Source organism: Thermobia domestica, chromosome 6 (genome assembly GCF_964235325.1).
Source record: "Thermobia domestica chromosome 6, izTheDome1.hap1.1, whole genome shotgun sequence".
In the NCBI taxonomy this organism is placed as follows: domain Eukaryota; kingdom Metazoa; phylum Arthropoda; class Insecta; order Zygentoma; family Lepismatidae; genus Thermobia; species Thermobia domestica.
This window is the reverse complement of record NC_137459.1, coordinates 40,040,435-40,054,146: the sequence shown is the minus strand read 5'-3', so window position 1 is coordinate 40,054,146 and position 13,712 is coordinate 40,040,435. Positions and strand designations below refer to the sequence as shown.

Genomic DNA, 13,712 nt, shown 5'->3' with positions numbered 1-13,712 from the left:
TTTCTCTTAAGCGACGTTCTAAGCATTTTCCCACTCTTTTTCCTAATTAGCGCGAGTATTATTATTCTTTCTCCTACTTTCTCCAATATTTCTTCTTTGCCTTTCCCTAACAACCAGCCAAATTCCAATATCTTCTCTTTACCGTTGTTTCGAGTAGTTTTATTGTTCATTCACTTTTCTTTCTTTTGTTTTCTTTTTTGCGTTTTCGTATTAAATATTTCTGTCCCGTAGGCTTCTTTAAAATACCATACGATACTCTGCAGGAAATCACAAAGTATTCAGTTTTTCCTTTCTTGTTAAAGATCTCTTTACCAGTTCCACCTTTGTTTTACTTTTCAGATATATTTCGTATTGTCACTAATACTACTTTTGTTTTCAACTTCACTAGCCAGAAGCTACTTTCGTTTTCATTTCCCTTCAAGTTCTATAACTGTTGTAGTTTCATTCACTTGAATTCTCCAGTGCTTTCACTGTTTTATCATTTGGTTTTGTTCATCTTAATTAAATTTTGTAATAGCTATGTATACCAATAACATTTAGTTTCTGTTGTACGATAAAACTGAATATCTCATTCTAGAGATGATCTAACAGTTCATAAGTGTTGTTGGTCAGTTCAGGTTTTGCCTAACAACAACAACAACAAAAATAACTTGCGTAAATTATGCCAAGAGGGGAAAAAAGAAGTTTCACTTTTAAACGTTCAGTTTAAAGTCCCGTTCCTACTGAACATTGTAAAAAATATATAAGCCAAGTAGTGTAATAATTAGTAGTTTAGTGACGATATGAAATGTAAACGTGAAATGAAGGCAAGGATAGAAATGGGGAAAGAAGCTTTTAGGAGGAAGAAAATACTACGTAGTTTGTGGGACCTTGAAGAAAGAGTTGAGAAAAATACTTATAAAATGCTTCGTGTGGAGTATTATGTTGTATGGGTCAGAAACATGGACACTACGCAAAAATGATGAAAAACTTCTGGAAGCCTTCGAAATGTGGATGCGGAGAAGAATGGAGACAATTAGCTGAGTGAGCGGGAAACGAATGAGAGGGTCTTAGAAATGGTTGGGGAGAAAAGAACAATTTTATATATTATAAAGAAGAGGAAGAGAAACTGGTTGGGACATTGTGTAAGAAGGAACTGTATCATGAGATGTGCCAGAGGGTATGGTGGCAGGGAAGATGAGAGGGGGGGCAAAGGAGCCTACAATTAATGGACAATATCAAAACAGAAAAATCATACGTGAAGACGAGGAGGTTAGCGGAAGACTCTGGAGCATGGAAGCTTCTCAGTTGCAGCAAGTCACCTGCTAATAATGGCAGAATACCGATAATAATAATAATAATAATAATAATAATAATAATAATAATAATAATACCACCCTCATACAATTTCTAAGATCGTAGTAACTTCCAACTGGCCGAAGTATGACGCATGAAGATGCATTTCTACTTGCAGGAGCCACGCAGAGAATCAGAAGAAAGTCAAGGACGTACTAGGAGGAAGTGTCATGTGTACACCACGTAAAGGAGTTTGATTTTTATGCTGTGGTATTTTCAAAGTAGATGTTGAAACAGGAAGTGGTAGTGCATTTCTACTATTTCCAGTTTTAGTAGAAAGCTTAAGAGTGAATTTACCTTTTGTTTAGCATGTGCTAAAGTGAAAATGCGGTACGATGCTTTACTACATTGCTCACGTATTGAAACTCGACTCGGCTCTCCTGTCCTCAGGCAAATGTGTGGACGGCCTTACCTCTAGACCCGCCTCTGAATTAAGCCTCTCTCCACATCCTCTTCTGCTTCTCTTTGCCTCAGTTTTGCTGTGCTGTGGTCTGACCAACGTGCGGCCGACCATAGTCTCGATGCTGCAATCAACAACTAAAATGAAATATGTATGGCTTAGTACTACATTTAGTTTTCTCACTTGAGATTTAATCTTCCTTTAAAACAAACAACTGACTTTTCTTTCGAAAGATCATTGTTTGCATTGTATCCAAAATGTTGTTATTCTCCTGAAGTCTATATTTATTGGCAGAAAATGAACATACTAGCTATGGCTGTGGGTAAGTTTGAAAATGGTGTTTGCTTATTTATTTATTTATTTATTTGTCTTTTCTTTTTAATTAAACTAGCAGTCAAGTTCAGGTAAATGCAAAGCCTTGATTTATCGCCAATTCAATCAAACACAAGAGATGAAAATTCAAGTGTTGTTTAAATACTAGTTGAATATATAATCAGAGAATAATTCGTGCTTTTTCTAAATATCTTGTTTTTTCATTGTTGGGAGAACTTAAGGCTGCCTTCACACTAGGATCTTGTGAACCTATCGTGTGAAGGCACTGAATACCTCTGAGCCACTCAAAAGATCATGATACCAAAATGACAGCCGTGCTAGAGCCAGAAGACGCTGCAGCTTTAATCTTGGCGATAAATTGCAAGAAAAAAGGAAAAGAAGATATGGAACAATGTGGATTCATCCTATAAATCGATCAAGACTCGAATAATGTTCATTTTACAGTCTTTTCTAAACTGAGAGAAGATGAAACAAAATATTTCAGTTACTTCAGGAAGTCTGTATCTTCGTTTGACGAACTGTATAATAGTATAAATTGTGCATTTCATCAGAGTAACACCAAAATGAGAAAATTTTCAACATCAAATGTATGTACACTTTCCTCCATTCCAACTGAGTTCACGCTCACGTGTGAAGGGCTCTCATAAGACTGCGTGTTATTTTCTTCCCCGCCAGCAGCTTGTTCGAGCCCGCTACTGGCGGCGGGGTGATCTTCATAGTAGCTCAGAGCCGCGGTTCATTTGCGCTGAAGCGCATGTGTGAAGGCGTAGATTTAAGACAGTGTAAAGTTAGCAGCTGTAGCTCACATGATCCTAGTGTGAAGGTTACCTAATTTTACTCTTCAGAAACATGGTCCTCGTATTAATAAAACAAAACTGACCGATGCCATTTGTTTATTATTAATATATAATACTAATATATATAATGTTTTAGCCAATTTTGTTTTATTAATATTGTGGAATATTTCTAAAGCCACAATGAACAAGATACAAATATGCTATCAATAACAAAACGCTATTAACAATGAAAGTAACAAATTACCAAAACATTGTACTACATTCCTGATTATTATATTTGTCTTTGGACATAGCTTGAATTTTCATCACTTGGATTTTATTCAACTATGTTTAATATTTTCGCTCCCTAGAAAATACATTGGAAAGAGCAGCACGTGTTGCCATCTTTTTGTTTGAATCACCTACAGAACAATCTTTAAAATATCTGTACGTAAAAGTAGAGAAAGTTTTTTAAAAAAATTAAAAAACTTACTTAAAGCTGTAGCATTACAGCCAGTTACTTCACAATAAATATTATGTAATGCCACAATTAGAAGGGCTTGAAACTAAGAAAAGCCCCTATGTGTCTCCTATCAACAATGCAAACAGCTATAATATCTTTAACTATAAAATATTACTGCTTGTAAATAAAACTTTCCTTAAGGTAATTGAATTTTTATGTACTACAAAAACAAGACAATCTGATGAAATTCAATATCGCTAAGTATAAGAAGGTTATCGTAATTAAATTAAGCCCTATATACTTCATATTACACGTCATATGGTTCAGAATTCGAATTTCAGCTGAGATATGCTTGTAAATAAGTTAAATTTTCTAGTACAGATCTCAGCAGCAAATAATAACCGCTCAATGTTGACTTTACTTTAGATCTTACCATACTATGCATAAAACAATTACTACTCTTAGCATTTGCGTAAGAAACCCGAGTCCACTTCCTATACCACTTATGTGGTTTCAGAATTCGATGTTAAGCTGTAAGTCCATGCCTCATGTACTCTCAGCACTGAAAAGGAATGTTGAACTGCAAGTAGTTGAACTGCATGTGTTAATTTGTATTTCTCTTCCCAACATCGCAAATGAGAGATCGATTTAGAAACAATATTTTATGTTCTAATTACCGGAATGGGGCATCTCCCCTTTGCATATACACTGATGTCCAAAACTTAAGCATAATAGAAGAAGTTGCATATTAAGCCTGGGAAGAGTGTCACGATCAAGGGAAATGTAACGGACGACGCATGTTGCTTCTGAGTCTTATCGAATTAACTGTGGCAAGAGTCAGCCTGGTCCTCTACGGGAAGAAATTAAATATTAGTGTTTGAAGCCGAAATGTGCGCATTGTGTGTAGGCCTATTTTAGTCAGCGAAGGGTACTGCCGAGTTAAATGTGGCAATAGACGGGGAATATGACACAAAGACGTTATTTTGACCCTTTTGCCAAGAGTCGCATAATTGGGCGCTTGGGACGAGCTGGTATACAGACAGTAGTTGCATGAGTCGTCAATATGCAAAAAATATCAATATCTCATGTTCATATTGTGGAAACAGTGTATCGACGCAGGTGTCAGCCGTAGGTTATGCGGAGGTTATCCAAGCGAGACAGTTCCACAACAGGACTGATAGCTGACCACAGGTACGCGTCGCAAGTGAATTACGCATCCAATACAACCACCCTAGAGATGAAAGTGTTGGTCCAAACCGTGTATCGGGGACTGGATGCCAGTATCCTGTATGCCCACGACCAGAAATTTGTGTTTCCCCGTACTTCCACTGACTCCAGCGCACAAAAGAGCTTGTTAGCAGTGATGTCATGAGCATTGCTAATGGACCCGCTTGAGTGGAGCCGCATTCTGTTCACAAATAAATCCCGATACAATTCCTAGAGCGATTCCCATTGCACACAGATCGGACATAGTATCTGGACCAGCGGATCAAAATCTGGACAGAAGTAACGATTTCTAAGACATCGCATTAGACATTCACACTTAATACATGGATTTCTATTTCGTTGCGAAGAACCACTGTCGTGTGCGGCCTGTGAAACTGCACGGCCAGAGAAAGCCTGAGAAGAATTTTCTCTATTGTGAGGTAAAAATTACGTAACCCAAGACCGTGCGGCCAAGGACAGGATCTCCATAGAGCTCTGGGCAAGCTAGTAGGTTGGCATAGGAAACCTCAATGCTCCAGGCAAGAAGTGAGAGGAGGGTTAAAAAGTCACAGGGCTCCGAAGCAAGCTAAGCAACTGAGGTTGGGATTTCGACCGAGTTCCAAGCAAGCTAAGCCAGGCAGAAGGGAAGATAAGCGTCCCGCAGCAGTCTGGAGGCTTTGAGATTGGGTTTCTCTTAGTGCTTCAAGAAGAAGGGAGACCAATCGAAGACTGGTGTCTGTCCGCTAGATATTCTCCAATATATAGGCGCTCCGGGCGGCGGTGGCGCTGCTGCTCCCATGTCGTCATGTGACTTGTAGGTGGTGCTGGTGTTCCGACGTCTGCTTCTTGTAGTAATCCCACGTGGTGTGTAGTACTCCGACGTCAATACATGTGGTTGATGTTTACAAACAGAAGCAAATGTCATTGTTTATAAACCCTGTCACGTGGTACATTACAATATATTTGGGTCGGTGTCTTTCATCTTAAAGTAGATAGTTTGCAAATATTACTTAAGAGTACAAAATCTAAATACTCTTTTGCCGTACGATCAACCCCCACGTTACTGAGGGGTTAAACTGTAGACTCCATTCTCATAGCCTCGGTGCTGGGGAGGAACTCTGAACTCCAACCAACCAATTTCTTGATCAAAGTACTCCAAAACAAATTGAGCTACATTGAAAAGACTTCACTCAATTGTAGTAGTTAATATGTACGAGGAAGGATCAGAAAGTAAGGTTACAAAGACGATATTTCTGGAGTTTCGTCTCTTATAGAGGAATGAGGAGTGTGCGGTAACTTTAATACATGGAGTTAGCAACAGTGCGGAGTTTCAGCCACCCTCCATCTACACCCCTGGTTGTAGATAAAGACAAGTGGTGACTCGTTTGGAAAACTGGTCTCGCGAAGAAGTCCGCTAAGTTATTCGATTTCTGTGAGCGAAACATCTAGATCTAACTGCGGGTGAAATTCACCGACAGTTGGTAGAGGTTTATGCAGAGATTGTAATGTGTCGTCAGCATGTCGCAGAATCGTGTCGAAAGTTTGCGGCTGGTAGAGAAAACGTCACCGGCGAGGAGCAGAGTGGCCGACTCAGCACTGCATCAACATATTTCAACACAGCTCGCGTGAAGGAGCTCATTCAAGACAACAGTAGGATCAGGTTACGGCATCTGGTGGCTGAATTGGGAATGTCGTTCGGAAGCGTTCGTCACATTGTACACGATATGCTGCAGTACCGAAGGAAGTGAAACACTTCGTGACAACGTGGCCGAACACGCTAGGACAGGATTTTTACCAGGAAGGAATTTTCAAACTCATCCCACAAATGCCTCAACCGATATGGAGACCATGTCATAATATAACCCAATATATGTCCTATCTGTTGGCAGTATTGGTTGCATGAAATAATTTATACATGTTTTACTGCAGGCTTTGTAACGTTACTTGCTTATCATCCCTCGTAGATGGTTCAAAGTAAGATGGCTATAACTAATCGCGTCGAGAAATGATGGTTGAAAACCTGCCCCATTGACTTATCACTAGCGAATTTAACAGGTTGACTGCCATGAGCATCATATGTGGTGCTCACCTTATTTTTCTGTGGGGCCATGAGTACCATATATGATGCTCATACTTGATATCACAAATCACTAACCTATTCAGGTTCTTGAGCATGATATATGATGCTCATTGTCACAAATTACTTTGAGACCATGAGCATGACATATGGTGCTCGGCTCCCATTGGTACATTTTCGGAAGAAACAAACTATCGCGACAAAAATGTGACATGACTATCCATAATTGAGCCAAAGGTAAGAAGAAATTTGTGGCCTCCTGGGACCAGTACCCTAAAATCACCTTGGCAGTCAACCTGTTTACACATTTCTGTTTTTGAGTGATCGGACTAGCCCGAGACTCAACCAACTTTCTATGGTGATAATAAACTGTAGATAGTATTACTTCGAGATGATTAATTGATCTTGTTTTCCCTATACATTTGATTACCATCGTCAGCGTTTAATTTCTTAATATAGAGAAAACTTTACTTGATGTTCTAACGTAAACATTCCCTCAGAAGCTTTTTTTTTTTAAGTTCTGGAGAATGGCTTGAGCAAACTTGTTCACTTTTTTCGGAGTAAGTGCGGCTAGTTTCACAATGATAAGTCTTGTCTGACTCAAGTCTCCTTTATCACTTTTTCAGAATGTAACAGCGCACAATGTAACCGTTGTTGGATGCTTGAGCTATGGTATCAGAGCTGAAGCATCATACCCAGGGTCATGCAGCTCGGGGATAATGATCCGAGTGAATACGTCGATTCCAGGGAAGACTGTGGGAAGAATGCTGGTGCCGTACCCTGAGCCAGGTCTCTGGTTCATTACTTTGATGCCTTACTGTTATACGACTAATCACAAAAATGAGAGGTAAGCTTACACTTCATAAGTTGTTTTTCTTAAGTGTTTTTTTTTTTCTTTTCTTTTTTTATAATTTCCCTTTGCAGAACGAATAAAAATATCCATGTAATCAGGGAATATTAACATGGTCGAGTTCAAATAAGAGAAAGCTTTTACACTGGGACTTTCGGGCGACTGTGTCGTGTAAGGATAGTGGGTGGAAAACATCCTATATACCTAACATTGGAAAATAGAATATGGTTGTTTTTTTTAATGTCATGGGTTCAAATTCCGCACAGGGCATTGCCGTTATGTTCTTTTACCGTTAATTTCATTATCATCATTTATTCCTTCTCCTTATCATCTTTAGCCGTAAGGGTAGAAACATGGAACGGAAAACACTAAAATACAATAAAATACACTCTTGAGAAAGCTATATTTTTGCAACTTCATGTAGAATACTGTAATAATTTTTCTTGAAATAAAGATCTTAAATCATCTCTGGTGCATGAGGTATCCCAGCTCACGCCGTGTGGACTTTGTGGTGAACAAACACCGTGCTCGTGGGTTTTCTCGGGGTTCTCCCGTTTCCTCCCACTTTCTTCATTCCATCATTCCATTCATTTCTCATCCTCCTCCTCCTTTAGCCTAGCCGGCATAACCGTGGGACGTAAGTTTTAAAGATTTCATTTTTCAAGATCTTAAAGAGTCAAGCAATAATAATAATAAGTGTTGGTTATAATTTTGCTCGTTTCTAAGGTTACGGGGAGTATGCATAATCAGGCATTAAATTCTGCGATAGTATTCAATATGCATAATCAGACGATTTTGAACGCTTGGGTATTGTAATTTTCTGTTGCTGTAACTATCAGTTAGTTCAGTTTTCGTAAAGAGAGCACTATTGGAAGTAATCTGCGTATGGAACCCATATTGGTCTGCATATGGTACAATACGAAGCATAAAACCTGCAACATGAAAGTTTAAGTTCATTGTGAAACTACGCCTAACAACATAGGCAACCAACCTAACGTCTTTGTGGCACTGATCACGCCAGGATAACATTCGGCTTCGTCCCCCTGCACACTTCGTTTGGAGCAAGAAATGCATAGACCACGTGACTACAAACCACAAATCTCTCACAAGATGGAGTAATACATTGAGGTTCTTCTCATTTCTCTTCTCATTTTACATCCTTGGTTTTAAAGAGAGAGAAAGAGAGAAAGGGTCAACGTGATAAAAACTAAATAAAGAGGAATATGAGAAATATATAAAAGAAAATAAAACGTGCGCATATATTGACAAATGACACATGCACTTCAAAGGGGACCACCACAAATTTTGTTATGAACTATATATAATAACTGTAAGAATCAGCAAACCACAAATACATAATTACACATAGTAAGTGTTATATAACACATATTTATTTAAACAAATAAAAATGCTCGCAGAAAGCTGAAAAGTTCTTTAAAATCTCAACCATAACTGAAAGAAGAGATTACTTCTCTATTGTTTTTCTTCGTAGCATCCATCTACATGGAGAAATGAGAAAGAGAGAACGTCTTAAGAGATTCGTACGTATACAACATCGGAAACTGCTAAATGGAAAAAATTACGGTCTTTGGATAGGATTCGAACGCAGAACCATAGCATTAGAAATTCCACACTCTACCGATGTAGCTATTCTGACATTAAAACCCTGTTCCTCCATCATTACCTATAAAAGACGGAATGGAGTCTGCAGAAAACTACGTCTAACATGTCCATGACAGACCGCCTATAACCTATGTCTAATTGGTACTTTAAAACGATAGCTATACACGTGCATAGAAAAGTAAAATCAAATGAGTAGTTAGTATACATCACTTGGTCTGTCTCACTCTATCTCTGACTATACAAATCGAGGAAGAAGAAAAATATAGAGGTGAGAACACAGGAAGAACAAGCAAAAATAAAAGTTGCAGGAAACTGAATATCAAGGGGAGAGAGAGAGAGAGAGAGAGAGAGAGAGAGAGAAAGAAAGAGAAATAGAGGGAACGAAGCAAATGATTTAATATATATCCGAAAAGAAGGTTCACAACTGTGCTATACATTTAATGTATTGAATACTCCGTTCCTTCTAAATTGCTTACCCATTCGACTAACTCGAGATCAGGTTGCCTCTGGATCCATGACTGAACCACAGCTGAATCATCACGGAACTATGGTCCTGTTGTAGCTGGAGTTTGTCGTCACCAACATGTGCTTTTATTTCAGGGAGCATAAAGTCGAGAAGATCAACATATTTTTTACCATTAAGCCGGCCTGTAATTCGATGGATACCACCTCCACCTGCAGCCTTGCATATCCACCCCCAACAGTGAATCGTCATATGACCCATTTGCGCTGAACGGGCCATATATTGTAGATCAAACCGTCTTCCAGATGGGCGATACACACGTGTCGGCCCAAAGTTTCCAGTGGAAAATATTTTCTCATCTGTACAGACAACAGTGTCCCAGTGACGAGCAATATTTAGCTCTGCAAACGCCACTCTATCGACTTTGTGATCTTCTGTCAATCTCTTCTTAACAGCAGCCCGGAAGGACCTTAAGCCTGCGGCCCGAAGTCGCCGTCGGAATGTAGTTACATCACCTGGAAAGGCGGTAGACTGCTGCAGTTGTCGGGCACACACAAAAGGCTGTCGACAGCATTGATCAACTAATCGTTGGTCTTGTGTTGGTGAGAATACTCGTGGCCGACTACTTCCAGATTTTCGAGTTAGACTTCAAGTTTCCTCATACTTTTTCCACCACCTGAACGGTGTTGCATGATGCACGCCTAATCGAGCGCCTACTTCAGGAACACTCAATCCCGAATGTTCAATAAGAGCGATAACACTCTCACGTACAGAATGATCATATTGCGCATTCTTACACACCAAAGTAAAAGTGCTGGAACGTCTTTGAATAAAGGATAATGCACAATATTGCTATACATGACGTCGTATTATGAAAGGCATGCGCAGAACAAGTAGATGTGCCTGTAATCAACTGTTGTTGCACGAAAAAATACTCACTGTTAGTAACAAAATATTTTCAAATTTCTTAAATCAAATACATTAGAAAAGACCCTATAGTAACAGTTAGTATCTTTCAAGAACATAACTTCCATCGAGTGGTGAGCATAAACACAAACTCGTAACTATGCAACAGTTTACTTCCATCAAAACCCCCGAAGCACTTTACAGATTTAATCTGATTTATTTGTGCAATTTAAATACATATAATATTACGACTTGTCCGGGAAAATTGTTCATACTCGTCTAAAACAGTTCTATTCTATTATTCGTCACTCGTATACATTATATGACAAACAACAAAACAGAAACAAGTAAAGTGCAAATACTCTAGACTATATTTATCAAAACGTAGTAGAGAATTAAATATAACCGAGCGGTTGCCCTCCTTGCTGGTCTAGTGGCTAGCACGTGCGCCTTTGGTGTACGGGGTCCCGGGTTCGATTCCCGGTGGGAATGCCTTTGTGATTTTAACTGTCCTCGATATTTCTGTGTTCGTGTCCCTGTCGCTCTAGGTAATTGGAGAAACCAAGTTTAAAAATGAGTAAAGCAAGTAAAATTAGATATAAGTAGTCAAAGTAAGTTACTGGAACACGTTCGGTGAGTCAGTTGAAACAAAAAAAAAAAAGCGGTTTAGTAGAGTAGTCTACTACCTCCGTGTTCTCGTGTTCAAACCCATCTGAGGTTTGTATCTATTCCCTGTTTTGTTTTTTCTTGTGCTTTCACAACAAACGTTCTTTCTATAATTCCTATAAGCTATGACTTGAAAACCCTAAACAAAATACACGTGTTTATTGTAATACTCTAATCCAGATTTTTATGTTATTCTCTTCTTTTAGCTAGTTAAATTTCGTATACTTTTATAATTTCGATTAATGCATATTTCCAACAAGTTAAGAATCGAAGTGAAAACGCTGAAATCTAGAGCTAAAACCGAACCTATACGACACTGAATTCAAATAAGTAAAACGATGTGATCAACAGTTTAATATCGAGTTCTCTAATCACTTTGCGATTATATACCGCCACATGGGTGTATTGATTTTACAATAAATTCTCTTTAAGTAATAGTTTGCACGTGTATCGTTTCATGTATTTTGCTGTTCAGTTTCTTCTTTTGCTTAGAAATTTCTTACCAACACTATATATTTGCTTCGATTCCCGGCAGCAGCTCATATGATTCGGATTCCACGTTAATAACTAGGTCCACGTTTCATATAGCCTCGCTGCTGAGCCGACGTTAAACTCAAAATCATCAACAACAACTACATGGTTGTTGTGGTAAAATTAATAATTTATTATGTTGCATAAACCACAAGTTTTCACTATTACTGAAACAGTAAGAAATCAAGACAACGTGGGCATTTGCTACGTTTTTACAAATTAATCAATATCTCACCTGGCAAGCAATTTAGAAGGAACGGAGTATTCAATACATTAAATGTATAGCACAGTTGTGAACCTTCTTTTCGGACATATATTAAATCATTTGCTTCGTTCCCTCTATTTCTCTCTCTCTCTCTCTCTCTCTCTCCCCTTGATATTCAGTTTCCTGCAACTTTTATTTTTGCTTGTTCTTCCTGTGTTCTCACCTCTATATTTTTCTTCTTCCTCGATTTGTATAGTCAGAGATAGAGTGAGACAGACCAAGTGATGTATACTAACTACTCATTTGATTTTACTTTCTATGCACGTGTATAGCTATCGTTTTAAAGTACCAATTAGACATAGGTTATAGGCGGTCTGTCATGGACATGTTAGACGTAGTTTTCTGCAGACTCCATTCCGTCTTTTATAGGTAATGATGGAGGAACAGGGTTTTAATGTCAGAATAGCTACATCGGTAGAGTGTGGAATTTCTAATGCTATGGTTCTGCGTTCGAATCCTATCCAAAGACCGTAATTTTTTCCATTTAGCAGTTTCCGATGTTGTATACGTACGAATCTCTTAAGACGTTCTCTCTTTCTCATTTCTCCATGTAGATGGATGCTACGAAGAAAAACAATAGAGAAGTAATCTCTTCTTTCAGTTATGGTTGAGATTTTAAAGAACTTTTCAGCTTTCTGCGAGCATTTTTATTTGTTTAAATAAATATGTGTTATATAACACTTACTATGTGTAATTATGTATTTGTGGTTTGCTGATTCTCACAGTTATTATATGTGGTTCATAACAAAGTTTGTGGTGGTCCCCTTTGAAGTGCATGTGTCATTTGTCAATATATGCGCACGTTTTATTTTCTTTTATATTTCTCATATTCTTCTTTATTTAGTTTTTATCACGTTGACCCTTTTTCTCTTTCTCTCTCTTTAAAACCAAGGATGTAAAATGAGAAGAGAAATGAGAAGAACCTCAATGTATTACTCCATCTTGTGAGAAATTTGTGGTTTGTAGTCACGTGGTCTATGCATTTCTTGCTCCAAACGAAGTGTGCAGGGGGACGAAGCCGAAGGTTATCCTGGCGTGATCAGTGCCACAAAGACGTTAGGTTGGTTGCCTATGTTGTTAGGCGTAGTTTCACAATGAACTTAAACTTTCATGTTGCAGGTTTTTTGCTTCGTATTGTACAAAGATATATATGGAGATTAAAGATAGTGAGATTCAACTCTTCGGCTTGAGGGTATTGTATTATCAAATCGCTCGTGATGCCATCTAGTGTGGCTTACCCCGAAGCAAATGGGTGCCTTCTTTTCTGTACCAACAGATGTTAGTTCCAGATATTCTATTGAGTTAATTGAATCTATTCATGTGTTGGTTACTTCAAATTTAAAATACTAGCCTTAGTACGTATTAGACCACTTCAGAAGAGAATACGTTTTGTTGACAATAGTTTATTTATTTATTTATTTATTGTAAACTCTCGATTATCTGCAGAATTGAGTGACACGGAAACCGCGGATAATCCGCAAAATGGCCCAGAAAAGACATAAATCAACACGGAAATGAAGATTTTTTTTTAAAGAAAACTTTCTGACAAGGGAAGGTCACGAAGTGCCTTGGCTGAGATCCAAACGAGACAATTGTGTTTGCATTTGATATATTTTAACTAGACGAATCCCAAAGTTATACGTGACACCGGTCGGGATATCGGGAGTTAGAGCACATTTTGTAATGTTATAGCTATTGGCTTTCAGAATAGTTTGAACCGGATCATTTGTTCGGAAACTGTTTGGTATATGGAAAACTCGACGAACACGTATCCCATCATTTTCAAGGGCAAAAATTTTGGGGTAAAAATGGTTGTCC

At 38.3% G+C, this 13,712-nt stretch overlaps 1 protein-coding gene across 3 annotated transcripts in view; it reads left to right on the top strand.

Annotated features, from left to right (window-relative positions):
• The window catches only part of LOC145687958 (transmembrane protein 8B), a 1,033,730-nt gene that overhangs the window by 981,282 nt on the left and 38,736 nt on the right, over positions 1–13,712 (top strand). For all 3 annotated transcript variants that reach the window (XR_014131821.1, XM_081761557.1, XM_081761558.1), the window contains exon 9: positions 7,217–7,437. Coding sequence is in view for 2 of the 3 variants with exons in the window: in XM_081761557.1 (XP_081617683.1) it covers positions 7,217–7,437 (221 nt within the window). In the remaining variant the exon portion in view is untranslated. The remainder of the gene's footprint in view (positions 1–7,216; positions 7,438–13,712) is intronic.